This window comes from Neolamprologus multifasciatus, chromosome 20 (assembly GCF_963576455.1).
Source record: "Neolamprologus multifasciatus chromosome 20, fNeoMul1.2, whole genome shotgun sequence".
NCBI lineage: Eukaryota > Metazoa > Chordata > Actinopteri > Cichliformes > Cichlidae > Neolamprologus > Neolamprologus multifasciatus.
This window is the reverse complement of record NC_140458.1, coordinates 715,001-733,268: the sequence shown is the minus strand read 5'-3', so window position 1 is coordinate 733,268 and position 18,268 is coordinate 715,001. Positions and strand designations below refer to the sequence as shown.

At 48.1% G+C, this 18,268-nt stretch overlaps 1 protein-coding gene across 3 annotated transcripts in view; it reads left to right on the top strand.

Moving 5' to 3' along the window:
• The first annotated feature begins 1,735 nt into the window (after positions 1-1,735).
• ptk6b (PTK6 protein tyrosine kinase 6b) overlaps positions 1,736-18,268 on the top strand; it is an 18,727-nt gene continuing 2,194 nt past the window's right edge. Inside the window, exons 1-9 of one of the 3 annotated variants that reach the window (XM_085147397.1) lie at positions 1,737-2,389; positions 9,047-9,168; positions 9,608-9,768; positions 9,895-10,060; positions 11,898-12,059; positions 13,129-13,310; positions 13,390-13,543; positions 14,496-14,524; positions 17,107-18,268. The exon at positions 17,107-18,268 is cut by the window's right edge and continues 2,194 nt beyond it. In XM_085147397.1, coding sequence (XP_085003523.1) covers positions 1,983-2,389; positions 9,047-9,168; positions 9,608-9,768; positions 9,895-10,060; positions 11,898-12,059; positions 13,129-13,310; positions 13,390-13,543; positions 14,496-14,524; positions 17,107-17,253 — 1,530 coding nt within the window. In that variant the 5' untranslated portion in view covers positions 1,737-1,982 and the 3' untranslated portion in view covers positions 17,254-18,268. Of the gene's footprint in view, positions 2,390-9,046; positions 9,169-9,607; positions 9,769-9,894; positions 10,061-11,897; positions 12,060-13,128; positions 13,311-13,389; positions 13,544-14,495; positions 14,789-17,077 lie in introns of those variants that run through there. The other 2 variants (XM_085147398.1, XM_085147396.1) reach the window with 2 other exon arrangements.

The following is an 18,268-nucleotide window of genomic DNA, read 5'->3' as shown; positions in this document are numbered from 1 at the left end:
AGTATGGAAAAGTGATTTATGTGCCTTCAAAGTGGATGCAATTGTTAATGCAGCTAATGAAAATCTCTCTCACATGGGTGGACTTGCAAAGGCACTGTCTGCTACTGGAGGACATACTATCCAAGCAGAGAGTGATCTCTTCATTGCCAAAAATGGCAAATTAAAGGCTGGACAAGTTGCAGTTACCACAGCATGAAGCTGATTCATTTGGTAGGCCTGTGTCTGCAGAATGACCCCACAGTGCACATGATATCCCACGCAAAGAAAATTTTAACTAAAGGTATTTTGTCTGTGAAGGTTCTCAGTCATCCAGGTCACCGTAGTCAAAGGAGCTTGCAAAGAAAAGCGTCTGGACTTCTTTCAGTTACTTGAAGACGTTTCACCTTCATCCGAGAAGCTTCTTCAGTTCTAAGGTCAAATGGTGGAGAGTCCCAGATATAAACCTAGTGGGAGTTTCCCCCCACAGAGGGACAAAAGGACCCCCTGATGATCCTCTAATCGCCTGAGCCAAGGTGTGAAACTGGGTGTGGGTCCCAATCAGAAAACCCAAACCCTGGCTGATTGGGACCCACACGTACATACTTTTAATGCTTACTTATTTTAATGTAAGGTCTTCAAGGGGGCATTCTGAACATCAGTCTGTAAAACAGATATATATCTGTATTCAGCAAGTTATCAAACCAAAGAAAAATTATTATATAAAATGTTATTGTGGTTTAAAATATATATTTTTAAAATAATGTGAATTCATTAATTCATTTGGGACAGACAGTAAAAAGTTATTAATATGGTTACTTAAAAAATAAATCTTAGCTAACCTTGTAATCTTCAGCAATCACAGTCTTTTCATCCAAATCCAGGGTCGCCCGTTTTTGCATGAGGATTTTCAAGTTGTTGTAGTGTTTCGTTCCTTCACTACAAGGATGCAAAACACTATTGCTGCACTTTGGACAACATCATCTCTGTTAAGTTATCACAGCATGCAAGGAGCCCAAACACATGCACTCCAAGCCTGTAGTTCTCTGGAACGCTGGGAAATGAACAAATGAAATCACTGTTAGTGACCTTTACATTACAAATCTTGTATTCTTTTTTAATTATTGATATAAATGTTTTTTACAAAGGTCCTTTCATTTTTCATGACATGGCTCAAACATGGATGAAGAAGGGGAATGTTGCTGTGCTGAATGCTGCCACTCAGTAAGACATAGCACTTCTGCAGCAGATCCTCTAGACTTGTTCTGCAGGATGTCATGGAAATGGATCGGAGGAGTACCAGGGATCATCACACATGAACATGACAGGCCTGTTGTAGGCCCGATTACCAAAGGCTCTTACCAGATCAGTCTGAAAGGCCTGCAAGAAGTATCACAGGGTGCAGAGTGCAGATGGCCTAGAGTCAGAATCCAGTGAAAATATCCTCTTACAGTTTTCCTGTAATCTGAGCTCAAAGATGAGGAGATTAAAAGTACAGTAGAGTAAATTGCGTAAATGTTATTGTTATATATATTGTCATACAGTAATTTTTGCTGTGGATCACAGGGGGAAACGTGGAGATGAACCAACACTGGGAGTGGATTGTGAAGTCAAATATTGTCAGGACACAAAGACTGCGTTTCTACAGTCGGCACCCATACCGTAATATGCGTAAGAGTAGCGCAACAACATTTTAAGTAAGTGAGGGCTCACTTGACCGTGTGTGTGTGTGTGTGTGTGTGTGTGTGTGTGCGTGTGCGTGAGAGAGAGAGAGAGAGAGCGCACGAACAGATTGATGACACCCTCTGGGGGCGGGGCTCCCGTGGTTTCTGTAACTAAAGGAAGTCCCTGCGTGGGCTCGCCCAGTACAGTTTCACTGCACCGTTCCCTGCGCAGGCATTCCCGACATTCTCCGCGCTCCCTGCTCTGCACCTGTCGGACAGGTGTGGCGGGTTGACTGAGCCGAGCTGCGGAGACAGCGCGCGCGCAGCCGTTCATGGTCACCTATGGGTGAGTGTCTGCGCAGAGCGTGCCCCTGCCTGCAGTCACTGTGGGAGAGGATCCTCACGGGCAAGAAGGCTCCTCAGCCAGCGGGAGCAGGAGGTGAAGAAGAGGATGGAGGAGGACGGAGAGGCACCTGCAGCGATGGGGAGCAGCCCCAGGCCCCGACGCCGCCCCCGAAGCCCCCGAAGGAGACCGCCTCCGAGGGTAGCTGCATCTACACGGCCATGTGGCCCTTCGAGTCCCGGCACCAGGAGGAGCTGTCCTTCCAGGAGGGGGACCTGTTCAGGGTGGTCAGCCGCAGCGGAGACTGGTGGACGGCGCGGAAGATCGACCGCAACGGGCACGTCGTGGCGCAGGGCATCGTCCCCAACAACTACCTGGCGAGGGCAGAGTCCATCAACGTGCAGCCGTGAGTGCAGCTTCCTCTGACGGCTCCCAGAGAGCAGCGCTGACCTCTGGGAGCTCCGAGGGTCATCCCGGTGTCCGCGATACACAGAAGCACGTGAGCGGCGTGTCTGTATAGAGCAGGTGTTTAGAGGGAGCGGGACAGCACACCTGATCCAGCCCCGAGTGTAGACCGCTCAGGTGTCTCATCTGTGAGCCGCTCCTGTCCAACAGAGTTTACAACAGGAGCGAAGCTTCAGCACGAAGCAGTAAAATCCTCCATGATTTGATTTAATGCTGCAGCTGCGGGGGTTTAATGACCTGCGCACTGGGGCGCCTTTATTTACACAGCATCATATTCACATCATGAAGTCAGTACAACAGGAAGACGCTCAGGCTTCTGAATGTTTACACTGAAAATGTGACGAGAATGAAGCAGCGCAGCAGGTATTTCAAGAACGTACAAGAACATTAAGTGTAATTTCCTATTAATGTGTCACTGAACAGGTAAAGGTGTTGACGGGAAAGCTAGAAGAGTTTCAGCTTCTTATGTTCATGAGGCTGCTGTGCGTCCAGCTGCAGGTGCATGAATCAGGACGTGAACACTGAACAGTGGATTTAACACGAGTGCCTCATGCTGTCAAGCTAAGTGTAACTAGTGTAGAAACTACATGATATGCAGAGCTAGATTAAATGTTCATATCATGTTTGAGTGAAGTAAGTCAATAATATAGCGATATTAAATCCCGCGCCACCGGGATTTCAGTCTCGCGCGCTTTGGATGGAAAGCGTCCGTCTCAGTCAAGTCGAGCAGCCTCTACTCTTTTTGGTTTACTGAAAAAAGGACATTGGGTGGTTGTTACATTAGAAAGTCTAACTTGTAATTTGAACACAAATTTCATGTTTCTTGAACGTAATTAAATCATGTAGGATCTGTACGAAATTCAACAACTTAATTTATTCTTGTTGAGATGACCTGATACAATCTAGTCAGAGCGGTTTGTTGCTGGACTCATGAAATTCACAAAATCACACGAGATGTCAAACTGCAGGAGAATCACTGGAGTTATAAGAGGCAACAACGACACGCGCGTTTGCTATTTACTGGTTTAACCTGTCGAGGGCAAAAACGTAAGAAAATTCTGCATCAAGCCTTAAAATCACAGCGTTCCTACTTTTGATAAGCCTGTATCGGTGGCGTGGTGCTGAGTGCTGCTGTCTCCCAGTGAGAAGGTCCTGCTTCAAACTGGCACAAATGGTTGTTGGTCTCTGTGATAGACTGTGAGCTGTCCGTGTGCAGCTGCCTCGTAACCTGTCACTTCAGGGTCATTTCCAGCCCTCCTGCAGGATGGTAGCTGTTGTAGATCCATTCACTCTTTATGGTAACCAGACTCTAGACTTTGTTAGACTTTGTTGAACATCATGAAGACAACGTGTAGTATTTAAGTGACCAACTAGTAAAAGTTATTGAATCGTGTTGAAATAAAATGACAAAACTGTGAAGGATTAAAATATTCCAAGAGCTCAACTTACTTCATCTGAACTGTTTTAATCGCCTTTTACACACAAAATTTATTGAATAAGTTGATTTAACTTGTTTGTTTGTTTGTGTGCGACCAACGTCCACTATTGAATCAAGTAAATCGAACATGGCCTTTTGTTCAGTGTAACACCTTTATTATCATCAGCCAGAGTCCACACTGTCCACCTACCTGCCAGGAACTGCACTGTAAACGCTTCCTTTAACCTTTATCACGTTATCACACATTTATCCTTCATCATTAGTAAACCTGAGGTAAGCAGGTAAGCAGAGCGCTGTAAAGAGACACTGTGGGAGTCAAACGGTTGTTTTCTACTGCAGTGAAGTGTGCATGTGCGTCCTGTTTACAGCTCTGCCTAAAAGTGGAAGTTTCTGTAAGTTCTGCTTTCCTGTCACTTCTGTGAAAAGATGCAGGCAGTCAGCACAGGGGGTTAAACAGCAGCCAATCAGACGCTTTAGGTCATGGGGGTCCTTCAGGGCCGCAGTCCTGAAACTTTTCCATGCGTCCCTGTTGCAGCACACCTGGATACAATCAGTAGGTCATTAGCCCGACTCTGCAGAGCTGCATGCTGAGGTGCAGCTCATGACTGACTGCACACGGTGCAATAAAAGTACTTTTTTCCAAACACTTACATTTAAATTTACTTGAGTAGGGTTTGGGGTCGCCACCTCGGCATGCAGTCAGGTGTGTTGCAGCAGGGACACATGAGCTGTGTCTCCCGGATCCTTTGGAGGACCCGCCTTTTCAGTCTACGTGGGCCGGGTCTTCTGAAGACCGAGAAGGCCGGAAGTGCGAGGCTGTGAAATGGGACGGTCGAGCCTTCAGATCTGCGTCACCGCTGTCTCGCCGTCTGCTCCTTGCTGTCTAAAATATAACAGGACACTGGAGGAAACTCTCGACCGTCTCACACTTCTGTTTAATCAGTTTTCTGTTTGACGTTTATTCAGCTGTGTGAAAATCCTGGAGGAACCCACCCGATGGATTAATAAAGTTTTATTTTATCTAATAATTTAATAACTTTGATCTCAGCCAAACCGATTTACTCTGGAACAAATAAAACACCGAAAAAGGGTAAAAAATTACATTTTTAAGTTATCTGAGTGACTTATATATCATGTTTAACCTGAGTAGCAAAAGAGCGAGGGTCTGAAAACGATGAAGCCTCTCACCGGCTGGAGTGACCATTGAACCCCCCGCTCGCTATCGAGCTGGTGGGTAACAGACGTCTCTGAAAACGTCGAAGCACTTTTGCAAATATGTGATGTCTTGATAAACCGAGCAGATATTTGATGTTTACACAGATACCTTCTCGCATAAAAATATGTTAAAAGTTTATTTTGTGGCCAGAAAGAGTAATAAGAGAAGTTTTGAAACTTATATAGCGCCGCCATTATTGGAAACTGGAGATTGGCTGGGCCGCGCTATGAATTCTGGGATATGGTGGGCCACGAAGGACACACCCGACCCATCCTTCAAATTCAGGGAAAAGGAGGACGCATTTGAAGGAGTCGACGAATTGGGACAGCCTTCGTCGCCTGGCTGTGACGTAATCGGCCTTCAAATGCGGCCTCAGGAGGATGCAGTTGCAGTTCCTGTAACGTCCAGCAGGGGCTCCAGCGAGTCTCTCGTGTTAAAACTTTGCAGCAGAAACAAACATGTTTGCAGCCTGATGCACAAACTTGTTGGTCCTTAGAGATATTTTGTTCTTCGAGTTTGCATTAATGAGGCGTGGCCTCATTGACTGACAGGTGGAGGTGACACAGGCGGCTGTAGCTGTTGGCTGTCTGCTAGGCTTTTAGTCGGACCTCTGCGTTATTAATGACATCATGTGACCAGTATTATGGCTGCTGTGAGGTTACAGTACGAACAGCACATCCAAGAAGGCGGAGCTTTGCAGAGTGAAATTCTAGTATTTTGATTGGATGTTATGGATCAGCAGGTGTCTGAGTGATGCTCCCATAGAGTCTGTGCTGCCCCAGATAGCGTCAGCTGATAACCGAGCGCTCCGCCCACTCATCCAAACGTGTTCACCTTTGGAAATGGACTGAGACAAGTATAAACAAGTTACATCTTCTGTTTACAGTGTGATACAACCCCAGCGAGCTGCTCGTCTTTACAACGTCACACTTTGTGCTGCTCGTTTATTTTTGAGGTTGCGGCAGCTTTATTGGTCCTGACTGAGCCGTACGCTGTGAGCGCCATGAGAAATGTCACAGCTTTACATCACACCAGCCCGTGTTTGTGTTTCAGCTGTGATGCAAACTGGGACGCACACACCGAAGGCCAGCTCACCACTTCTCGTTTTGCCGTTCTCACTCAGTTTATTGCTTCAGCAGAATGGGAAGTGTGCAAAGCGTGGCTATTCCCGTATGTCAGCAGCTGCTCCGTTTAATTATAGAGCTTCTCTGCTCAATAAACCCTCAGTACTGACTTTACCATCCCTACATCCTGCAGGGGCACAAAGCAAAGATGTGCGACCTTCAAAACCTGAAACTGTCACACGGCTCAGATTAAATAATGTTTCACAGCCAAAGCTTAGAGCCGTGAGCTCAAACAGCATTCAGTCCAAACCAGAGCGTGACAGGAACACGTGGACGTGAATAGATGATTCTGTTTAAAGCATGAACAGCATGTGTACACATTTAGGTTAGCATTCCTCGGCAAAGCCTTCCAGCTCACAGCTGAGCAGCATGTTTTCACTCATGTGGTTTATTTGGTTTTTCCTAGCAGAGCTGCAGCCAAGCATCAGTTTCATTATTGATTCACGTCCTGGTTATTTTAATCAGAACAAATCAAATAAAAAATGTCTCGCTCAAATCTCAGAAAGTTTCGGTTCAAACCTAAAGGCGTTCGGCCGACTCTCACCTCAGAGAGGACTGTGAGCTTTTCTGGCTGACAGACAGCAATTCAAACTTGATTAGCTTTGGCTCAGATCCATTAAAGGTTCCAGTAAATGATCGCGGTGAACTCTTTCCCAACACGGAGAAACTGGAAGAAGCTAAATGGAGCCAGTGGCAAAATGTTTAGAAATCAAATCCTAGCTGATATCAAACACTGTTCAATGTGAGGCCCGTCAGCTGTTATCAGCAATCATCCTTCTGCTGGAGCGTCAGCTCAAACGCAGGCTCTGTCACGTGACTGCTGTATGCTCTATGTCATGTATGTTGTCCAGCAGCTCAGGGAGCAGTGTGTGCACCGTAACCTGTGGGTCGGTAAAGCTCACCTGGACATGACAGAATAATCCTTTAATTGTCCCACAAGTGGAAATTTGGTCGCAAAACAACACATACAAACAGAACAGGACACCGGTATTTACCAAAGCAGAGTACTGCACAGTGATTAAGATTAAATTACAGATAAGTGGCAAACCCAGGTGTAGTGTGCAAACAGAGCAGGATACTGAACGATGTTAAGAATATCCAGAATCATTAGAAGAGTGCAGATTGTGTGATTGTGCATTAAAAAGTAGACGTAACTTCCGAAAAGTTAGCGTATATAAACTGAGTAATGTGCAAGTTGTAACAGTAGAAGTTGTTTGATTGGTGGAAATTCCAGCGCTGATGTAAACATCTGTGTTTGCTGCGAGCTCAAAGTTACAGTTAGCTGGCTAACGGCCTCATGCTAGCTGTTACTAACGTTAATGTCAGCTACTCGTCTTAGCTCGCTGCCATCACAGCATTTACTGCTGGGGAAAAATCAGCACACTCATCTCTGTGCTTAGACCAGGGCAGCGTTCGATAAGTGGAGAGGCCTCTTCACACACTGAGGTTAATTATGGAGCTCCACAGGGTTCAGTGCTAGGACCAGTTCTGTTTACTGGGGCTGCCACGATTAGTCGACTATCAAACTTAATTTAATAGTCGACGCGTCGTTTGAAGCTTTGTAAGATCCTGAAAGATGCAGGAATGAGCAGCAGGATTTAAGAGTGTAAGACTGAAACAGAAGATGGCAGCACTGCATCTACAAGGACCAGCTGCTGTTAAACACTGAAGAAGAAGAAGCAGTCTCCAGTATCAGACGAGAGCGGTCATTTTATTTTGTAAAGCTGTTTCCTTTAAGAACACGGGGAGCTGTTGGAGTTGGTGCTCAGTCTCCCACTGAACTCTACGCTACAACCCAAACACAGTTTTACTCAAACTCTGTTTTCCTGAATCTTTCGAATAATAAGAAGGTAATAATAAAGACCAGGGTCCGGTCCAAACAGTAAACTGACAAGTGTTTAAATCCTGAAGGAGTTTAAAATTTATGGTTGTGTGAAGTTTTAACTCAGTCAGGTGAGAAACTAAGACCACCTCTCCACGCCCACAGGATTAGAGACTCCGAGCAGCCAGGTGCTGCTAATCGGTGCCCCTGATTAACTGAGCATGAAGCAGAGGTTTCTGCAGTGTGCAGGTCTGAAACATTCAGGTGTGTTAACACAACAGTCCTCACAGGTTAAAGGTCAAAGGGCATGACAGTGCAGTTAGAAACAAACTGAATGACTGTAGCTGTTCGGAGGTGCTGCAGGAGCACGGCTTAGGTTTGTAAAGCTGCATCTGATCAAAGGAGGAACCCAAACTCCTCACACGAGCTGTCAGATCGGCGGACCGAGGACTCCTCTGTTTACCACTGTGTGCTGGAGTCAGTGTGAGTCTGTCCCACAGCCTGGACCAAACTGGGTCATCAGCAGGACAACGATCCAAGTGCAGCAGATCTCCAACTGAACGGCTGCGACGGTCCAAAGTGCAGAGCTCAGAGAGCTGTGCATGAACGAATGCTGCAAACCTCAATGAGCTGAAACAGGAGTGTCTTTGTCTGCACTCTTTATTACCACAGACTCAAATCTGCAACCATAAAAATGAAAAGATGCAAAAGATGCAAACAAAGCCGTCGGAAACTGTTGTCACTGTGGTTGGACGTGCACGGTAGTTCTGTTTACTTCTGTTCATTGTTATGGTTGCAGATTTGAACCTGTGACTGCAGAGGAATCATGCATCCTCTCCTCTTTAAATACATGTTTTAATTAACTGAGCTTTCAGCCTCAGGTCACTGTCGCAGGTTTAACGAGAGCCCAATGTTAGCTAGCATCTATCCGTGCTGTACAACATTAGGCTTGAACCTGCACCTGAGCTCCTGATAATTATCTTTCTGTCTCGATCCAGGTGGTTTTATGGGAAGCTGAGCCGCTTCGAGGCCCAAAATCACCTGATGGCCCCAGGAAACGAAGAGGGAGCCTTCCTCGTCCGACAGAGCGAGAAAGACGACATCGGATACGTCCTGTCAGGTAAGTGCACAGGAAGGGGGAGGGGCTACAGAAAACCCCAACGGAGGCTCTAACGAATCCTCCTCATGTCAGCACTGAGATGATGCAGTGAACATGTGCTCCAAAGGTGGATACTGTCGACAGGTAACAGGTTGAATCAGCCAATAAAAACCAGGCCTAGCAGAGACGGCGTTAAACGGGCTGTGATTTTGACACTTTTTCACCTGAGCCAGGTGAGTCTGGGTTCATCAGGGAGCTGATTGGTTAATCGCTTCTGCAGCCGGCGCTGCAGTGTTCATTATAACTGAGAGTATCACTGAGAGCTTTTCCACTGATATTTGTTTCTGTTTGCTGAGGTCATGACAGCAGAAATAAAAAAATAACCGTAGCAATAAAAATGAGGTCACGTGTCCTTTGTTGGGACTCCTGCTCGTCTCTGACTGTGTCCGTCTTCCTGTAGTGCGATCCAGCAGCCGCGTGAAGCACTTCAAGATCCACCAAGGAGATGATGGTTTCCACATCGAGCCCAAGCATCCTTTCAGCTCGCTGATCGGCGTGGTCGACTTTTACTGCGCCAACAGCCTCAACACCACCGGCCAGCTGGGCAAGCCCTGCAAGAAGGTGAGTCTGGACTTCATACTGCCATCATTTATTCGCTCCTCTTGTGCCTGTGACGGGGCCGCCTGCAGGGAGCAGCCTTTAGTTTTGCATGGATGTGAATGTCTGAGCTTCTGTTTCCTCCATCAGAAAAAGCCAGAAACCCAGGATTTGAACCACTTCACGGTGGACGAGTGGGAGCTCCCGAAGGAGGAGTTCACGCTGGAGGAGGAGCTGGGCAGCGGCTTCTTTGCTGATGTTTACCGCGGCCGCTGGAAAAACCACATCAGCGTCGCCATCAAGATCCTGAAAAGCGGTATTTTATTTTCCTGCTGCTCACAAACACAAATCTGCTCAAACGCGTTCAAGCTGTCATTAGCCCCGCCCCCCGCCTTTCATTCAGTGCTGTAACATGACTGAAAACATTAAACACGGCTGTGGAAATACTGAGGACAGCACGCTGACCCTCGTGCAGACCGCACAAGTGAAACACACGGTGAAGAATTTTATTTCTGTCACAGGGAAGTGAGAGTCTTCCTTCCTCCGGAAACACAGCAGCACCTCCGGCCAATGAGGATGGAGAGAAACTCAGAGACACATGCTGAACGATGCCGCTGATGCTTTCACAGACACAAAACCCACAGAAAATTACACTCAGGTGGACATAAAAGACAAAGTCATCAAATAGTCTGCAGCTCCAGAAATGCGTCTTCTTCCCTCCCTCGATGTGATTGGACCACAGGCCCGGTCTCGTTCCTGGGCATCGGATAAATGTGCGTCACGCCGCAGTCGGAGCCTCTGAACCTGCAGGGTTACCGTAGTGCCCACATCCCACCAGCAAGGCCAAGAGTAACAATGTAGTGTGGCCAAAACAGGCCCCAGTGTGGAAACTCACCCGGCGTGTGAATAATGGTGGCGTACAGGCTGAAAGAGACGGAATTACATGCTGCCGCAATAAAAACGCGTCGCCTGACTTTAAACGTGATCCAACGGTCAGCCTGATCAGCTCAACGCGGGGCGCAAGGACACCCGACGCAGGTTTACACGTGAGGGCAGCAGCGCGGGCAGCAGCGCGGGCAGCAGCGCGGGCAGCAGCGCGGGCAGCAGCGGGCTCCCGCTTGAGTTATAAAGTGTGAAACGTGAAAGTGACGAGGTCCTGGGAGGGATGTTTCGATGAAAGCTGTGCCTGAAGAGCTGCACGAGTGACTCCGGGCAGGTTTTGAGCCGCAGGTGAACTTCTGAGCACGTTAGAAATGTTCTTGTTCTGGAACCTGCAGCTGATGTTTCAGGTTAAAACTCTGAAACAAAGATGATAGAAATATGCAAAGTTATGGTGACATCAGACGCTTGAGTCTTGTCATGCATGTTTCTGATCCAGCTCCGTGCTGTGAAGCAGAGGCTGCAGGAGATGAGGACGGGCCGGCCTGTGATTGGTCAGCTGACAGTGAGAGACACTTCAGGGCGACATCGACGAGCCGCTCTTTCCGAGGATCGGTTCAAACAGCATCACAAGGAAAGAGGCGCTCGCACGCTCCACAGATTTGCATATGCAAGCGATGCTTTTGGAGACCAGCACCTCGTTTCTAAAGCAGAGCTCGTGTTTGGTCTCCAGGATAAGCTGGGCAAACTATCCAACAGTACTTTCCATGGAAATGACCGGCTGTGTCCCGCTGTTGCAGAAAGCCTGCTTTGCATACGCTACAGCCTCATTTAAATGTTCGAGCCCTACAGCAACGACACAGTAAGGGTCAGGCTCTCAGGATTTGAGATACTGCTCGGTGAGGCTTTCAAAGCTCAGCTTCAAAATCAGGAAAGAGAAATCTTCCTGAAACATCCGGCTCAGGCGGAGCCGAGCATTTCTCAGAGAGCGGTCTCCGAAATCTCAGCGCGCCTCCCTCTAAACGTCTCCGTATACCCCACACGGGTCCTTCAGTAACACGCTGAATGATCCACCAGCATCGTGCTGATCATCTTTTTAATACAGCCTTCGTTATTATCCAACAACAATCCAGACAAAAGAGGCACATTTCTCTTTATGTGTCATGTTTTCCATCTTTGAGTACAGTTGTTGTGCCTTTAAGGTTATTTTCTCACCCGTCTTCCTCTTTTCTCATCTGTCTGTTTTCGCCTTTTTATTTCTGTCCTGCTCTCAGACTCCGAGCTGAACCACAAAGAGTTTCACAGGGAAGTTCAGATCCTAAAGCGTCTGCGCCACCGCCACCTCATCTCGCTGTTCGCCGTGTGCACGGCGACCATGCCGTACTACATCATCACCGAGCTGATGGAGAAGGGCAGCCTGCTCAAGTTCCTCAGAAGTAAACCTCAGCTTTGTTCAGTGTGCTGCTTTATGGTTACAGCCTCAGCGTCGAGCTCAGCGGGCGGTCAGCAGGGGGCGCTCTCTGTTCTGCTCTCAGGGAAACAAACTCAGCCTTCAAACTGACAGCTGCTGCAAAGCCTCGGAAGCGTGTCAGATATTTACACACATGTATTTATATTCAGCAAAGGGAGGGAGACATTTCAGAGATGGATTTGATATCTCAGATATAGATTTCACATATCTGACATCAATTTTATATTCCTGAGACGTTGTGTTTGTGATCTGGTCCCAGTTTCTGGGTTACAGCGCCTGACCCTCCTCTTACCGCTGGAACCATCTGTCCATCTTCCACATCTGTCCCAGCGGCGGTCACCGTGTCTGGTTGGTCGTCCAGCAGCTGTGTCACGAAGTCCCCCCGAACCTTAGCCTTGTCATCCTCCACCACCTTTGGTGATGTCTCCCACCTAGATTGTTTTTTAATGCTGTCGGCGTTAATCTCATTAAAATCTCCTTAACGCTGTAACTGCATTTTTATATCTATTTTTTTATTTCTTCTGTTTAGAAGGAAACTTACATTTCATTATGATCATAACAGTTAGTTTCCCCACACTCAGACGGCGATATTAAATCATTATTTGTCAGGAAATCGCAGCTGAGCATCAACATACAAACACATGATCAAATCTGAGAAACGATTTCCAACCTGTGAAATCCGACCCTGAGGGGAGCTCCTGAACGCAGCACCGAGCTGTAACAGCTGCTGAGTGGATAAAATCTGGAGCAGGTACTGATGGTGTTCAGTGGAGCAGCTCCATCTGCTGATCCAGAGACGTTCAGGTGGAGAATTAGAACCATCGAGTCCAGAAGCCGTGGTCGGGCTTCTGGACTGGATGGTCTCCATGACTGGGTGGAGAGGCGCTTCTGTTCAACAGGCGGGCTTGACGAGTGGGAGACTGTCAGACTGTGTGGGGAGGGAACGGGCCACTGCCCACTGAATAAGCAGCAGGAGATGTTCGATAAACTCACTCCTGTCCCGTTCACTTCATCTGCATCGCTCTCTCACTCAGGTCCAGAGGGCCAAATACAAGACGTCGCATCCCTCATTGACATGGGAGGCCAGGTGGCTGATGGGATGTCATATCTGGAGGAGATGAACAGCATCCACAGAGATCTGGCGGCTCGAAACGTCCTGGTGGGACACGACTACATCTGCAAGGTGGCCGACTTCGGCCTGGCCAGAGTCATCAAGGTAAGCGGAGGAGGAGCTGCCGATCTCTAAGCGGAGCACGGCGGCAGCTCTGACGGCAGATTCTCGTTTTTCCCTTCAGGAGCCGTTTTACATCTCAGAAGACAAAAAGATTCCCTACAAGTGGAGCGCTCCCGAGGCCATCAGCCACGGGAAGTTCTCCATCAAGTCCGACGTCTGGTCTTTTGGCATTCTGCTGTACGAGATCATCACCAGTGGAGGAGTTCCTTACCCAGGTTAGTCCACGAGAGAGATTCATTCGATTACTAATGTGTGTCTTTAGCTTTATCACAGTAATCGTGATTATCCCACAAGCTTGACTCTGCTCATCTGGATGTAGCGAAAACGTCAGACTAACTTCTGCTAACTCGAGTAACCTTTAAATCCTCTCAGGGACGCCTGCACGTTAAACTTTATTGTAACAGCTGAGCGAGCGCCGCGGCTGCGTCGCTGTGTTTCAGGAGCCAAAGGAGCGCTTGGTGAATAACGGCGGCCTCCCCCCAACCTCGCAGCTCGTGCAGTATTTATTAACACGTGCAGCCCTCTAGCTGCACGCTCTGCTCATGTCACAGTCCACGTGTGCTTGAATGCGATTGGCCGATTTGCACAAGGAAAAGAGATAAGTGAGTTCCTGTAAACGTGCATAAATGTGGACTTTATGAAGCTCTGCAGTAACCAGAATAAATAACCGGAGCGAGGCAGCTGACCACTCCCACTATCTGACTTTCATACGTATTCAAAATTACAGCCTTCACAGACACATGAGGCACTTACAGCTCTTCCAAAGCTACATAAATCCAGCAGATCTCCACATGAAAAACATTTAAGCTGTGATTAAAAACTGCTCTCAGATCAGTTTCAGTCCCGCTGCAGGACTCCAGTCTGAGCACTGAGCCCAGTTCTGATGATCAGACACAGAGGATCAGAGAGAAGTGCTGGTATCCTGACGTTTGATCTGAAAACTTCACAAAACGGTGCATTCTGGGTAAACTCGTTTTTATGCGGGATCAGAGTCCAGGTGCACGTCTTTGTGAGGTTTGTCTGATTTCGTGTTGGCGTGTCGCTGTGTGATGGACACTAACACGGTGAGGGTTTACAGAGCTGCTGCCCGACACAGCTCAGCTGCTCTGCAGACATTTGAGCTAACACAAAGCGCTCTTCATCACTTGTCCTCCTCTCCTCCCTCAGCTTACAGTAACCAGGAAGTGTACCAGCAGGTAACCCTGGGATACAGGATGCCCCAACCGCCCAACTGCCCAGACTTTCTCTATGAAATCATGAAGCGGTGCTGGAGCACCGAGCCAGCCAACCGGCCCGACTTCAGGGTACTGAGGGTCAAACTGGAGGGCAGCTCGTATGAGTTGGAGACGGCACAACCCTGAACTGCTGCAGTACAGATGGAGCGCCACAGGGGGGCAGCAGAGAGGCAAACACAGAGCAGCGACTCTTCAGTGAGGACGCGCTTTAAAGAGCAGAACCACCGAGAGTCTGCAAAGACTGCAGCTGACTCTCACCACCATCACCACCACCACCACCATCACCACCACCAACATCATCACCAATACCATCACCACCACCACCATCACCACCACCACCACCATCATCACCACCACCAACATCATCACCACCACCATCATCATCACCACCAACACCACCACCAACATCACCAACACCATCACCACCACCACCAACATCATCAACACCACCATCATCATCAACACCATCACCAACATTATCACCATCATCACCAACATTATCACCACCATCATCACCATCATCACCACCACTACAGCCATCACCACCACCACCATCACCAACACCATCACCACCACCACCATCACCACCATCACCACCATCATCATCAACACCATCACCAACACCACCAACACCATCACCACCACCAACATTATCACCACCATCATCACCACCACTACAGCCATCACCACCAACACCACCATCACCACCACCATCATCAACAACACCATCACCAACACCACCAACATTATCACCATCATCACCAACACCACCACCACCATCACCACCACCACCATTATCATCACCACCACCAACATCACCACCATCACCATCACCACCACCACCACCAACATCACCAACACCATCACCACCAACACCATCACCTCCACCACCAACACCATCATCACCACCCCACCATCACCACTACCAACACCATCACCAACATCACCAACACCACCACCATCACCAACATCACCAACACCATCACCACCACCACCAACATCACCAACACCATCACCACCACCAACATCATCACCATCTTCACCACCAACACCAACACCACCACCACCATCACCTCCACCCCCACCACGTCATATCGTGTCATTTCATGATGTTGTTGTTGAAATGGAGCTAAACCCTTGAGGACTGCAGAGGGTTGATTATGAGCAGCTGTATCACTGATTAATAAGCATGTTAGTTTGTCATGTGAGCATCTTTGGGTTTAAATGAGTCATTTTCATCATATCCTCGTATGTTTTTCTACCAACGGTCAATAAATTCTGAGCTTTGACTTTAACATCAGTCCGCTCACTGTGCTTGGTCATTGCCGGTTAGAGCTAGTAATCCAGGCTGCAGGTGCCTGACTAACCATCAGGTTATTTCAGGCTCCGGTTCACTAAACCCGGCTCGCAGGTGTTGTGTGTCAGTTTATGTTCCTGGACAGGTATTTTCCTCCTGGTTTTCCATCAGACTGATCTCAGACCTACCTCAGGTCCATGCTACCAGTGAAGATTTCCCACTTTTGAAGGGGAATCTGGGGGTGTGGAGGGGCTGGTGGTGGCTCTTTGCCAGTAATGGGAGCGATAATGTTTGGAGTCAAACATGAGAAAGTCTCTTTTTATTCAGATTTATAATTATTGTAATTTAGGGTAGGCCAGCATGTCCATAGTGTCGTGGTAAGCACCCAGAGATCCCCGGTTTGTGCCAGTGGTCCCTGACAGGGTCACAGCCCGGCGTGGCTCAACGAGCAGCTGGAGGAAGCGTTGTTTATGAGTCGTTACCATAAACATGAACAGGCCTGTTTGTGCTATGAGGCTGGGCTGAAACCATAAACCAGGCTTGTTGCAGGTGAGGTACTGAGCACCACCTACCAGGACTCACCTGTGGCTGAGGTGAGGCCGTGACCTGCTCGAGTGAACAGCTGATGAATCTTTAGAGACACTGGAACCCTTTCAGTCCCTTCTCATTGATGCCCCGCCCCCTCACTGGGACCTCCCTGCAGCTCTGATAGGTCCCAGCCTTGCAGTTGAGGTTTGCTGATGTTGTAACCTCCATGAACTGTCTGCTCGCTTCAGAGTCCTCAAAGATGATTGGCCAATGCAGGTTTCCACAAAGTGATGTAACATGTGAAATATGATGTTTTCCTGTTGATGCTGACAAACTGCTACAAACACACTCTGCATATCATGTCCTCTCATCAACCGGCGTCATGAAGCATCAGTGGGTCCGAGCGCTCCTTCAGTTCCTAGATCGCAGGGCGGGCGGTGCTGCCCTCTGTGGTCTTAATGCGGTGCACGTGAGCTGAGAAGCAAATGCAAAAATCAACCGGTGAGAGCACGGTGACTTCCTGTGATCGGGTTTATTACACCGACTACGAGCACAGGCGTTTTACACTGATACGTGCGAACATGTCAGCTTTTATAAGGGATACTCAGCCTCACACGTGCAGGTTATTGCATTCAGATTTTCAGTAAACTTGACCTCTGACCTTCATCACTTCTCCTCTCCTCCCTCAGCTTACAATAACCAGGACGTGTACCAGCAGGTAACCGTGGGATACAGGATGCCCCAACCGCCCAGCTGCCCAGACTTTCTCTATGACATCATGCTCCAGTGCTGGAGCGCCGAGCCGGCCGACCGGCCCGACTTCCAGTCCCTGAAGGCCCAGCTGGGCCGAGAGGAGCTGGAGTGACACGCACACGCACTCTTTGAAGCTCGTCTTCTTGCAAAGCTTCATCTGGTCGTCCCTGAGAGCACAGAGAAGTTTAGGGAACAGCTCCCATCATAAGCTAACGAGTTTAATGAGCCAATCATCTGCAGATTACTGCAGAAAGAAAGACGGGTTCACAAACTTTTATCTGTTTTGTCCTCCGTGGCTGAAGCTGGAGGGCGGCCGAGACACTGAGCCGTCGGTGTTTTTAATCACATTAATCATGTTTCATGAGCTTTCCTCAGAGCTAACAGCCACACGCCTCACGTGATGCTTTAGAAGCTACTCGTAGCCTCGCTTTGACCTCTGGTCTGACCTCTTACTGCCCTCAGGTACCAGTATGCAGAAGCCGAAATGAAAGTGACTTAAATTAAACTAAACGGGACACGTGACACCAAAGCTTCTGCCTGGAACGAGGTCCCAGCAGTCACGGTGTCTTTGGAAAAGTAATAAAATGCCTTCATGTCGCAGGTTCCTGTCAAACCTCTTTAGTTTGAGTGTCTGCGGCCTGACGAGGCGGCGCTGCAAATGTTTACTCAGCAAACTGAAGCTTCGACCACAGCAGTGACGCGAGGCTCGAGAGGCTGTACTGAGAAACGCTTCCTGCACTTTTTCGGGCTTCGCTCGTTGTTTCAGGTTTTATTTTGTTGTCACTGTGATGCACTTTTTAAAGCGAATGATTTAGTGTTGTAGGTCATCATCATTGTGAATATTACTGACATCTTCCTGCTCTGTAACACCTTCAGCAGCTCTGCTCTGCACATGTCACGTCGCCTCAGAATAATATTTTCTTCTATGTGAACTTTGTTTACAAACACATTTCCTGCAGAGAATAAAAGAAGAAGAAAATCAATTTGCATAAGATTAAAGTAGCAGCTGTAGTGTCTATCTGTGGCCTGCAGGGGGCAGCACAGTCTCAGGAGCTGCTCTCTGTATATTAAATATGAGTTTCATGTTTCTGAAGAGCCAAGTTTTTCCTGCACAGCTGTGAGGAGAG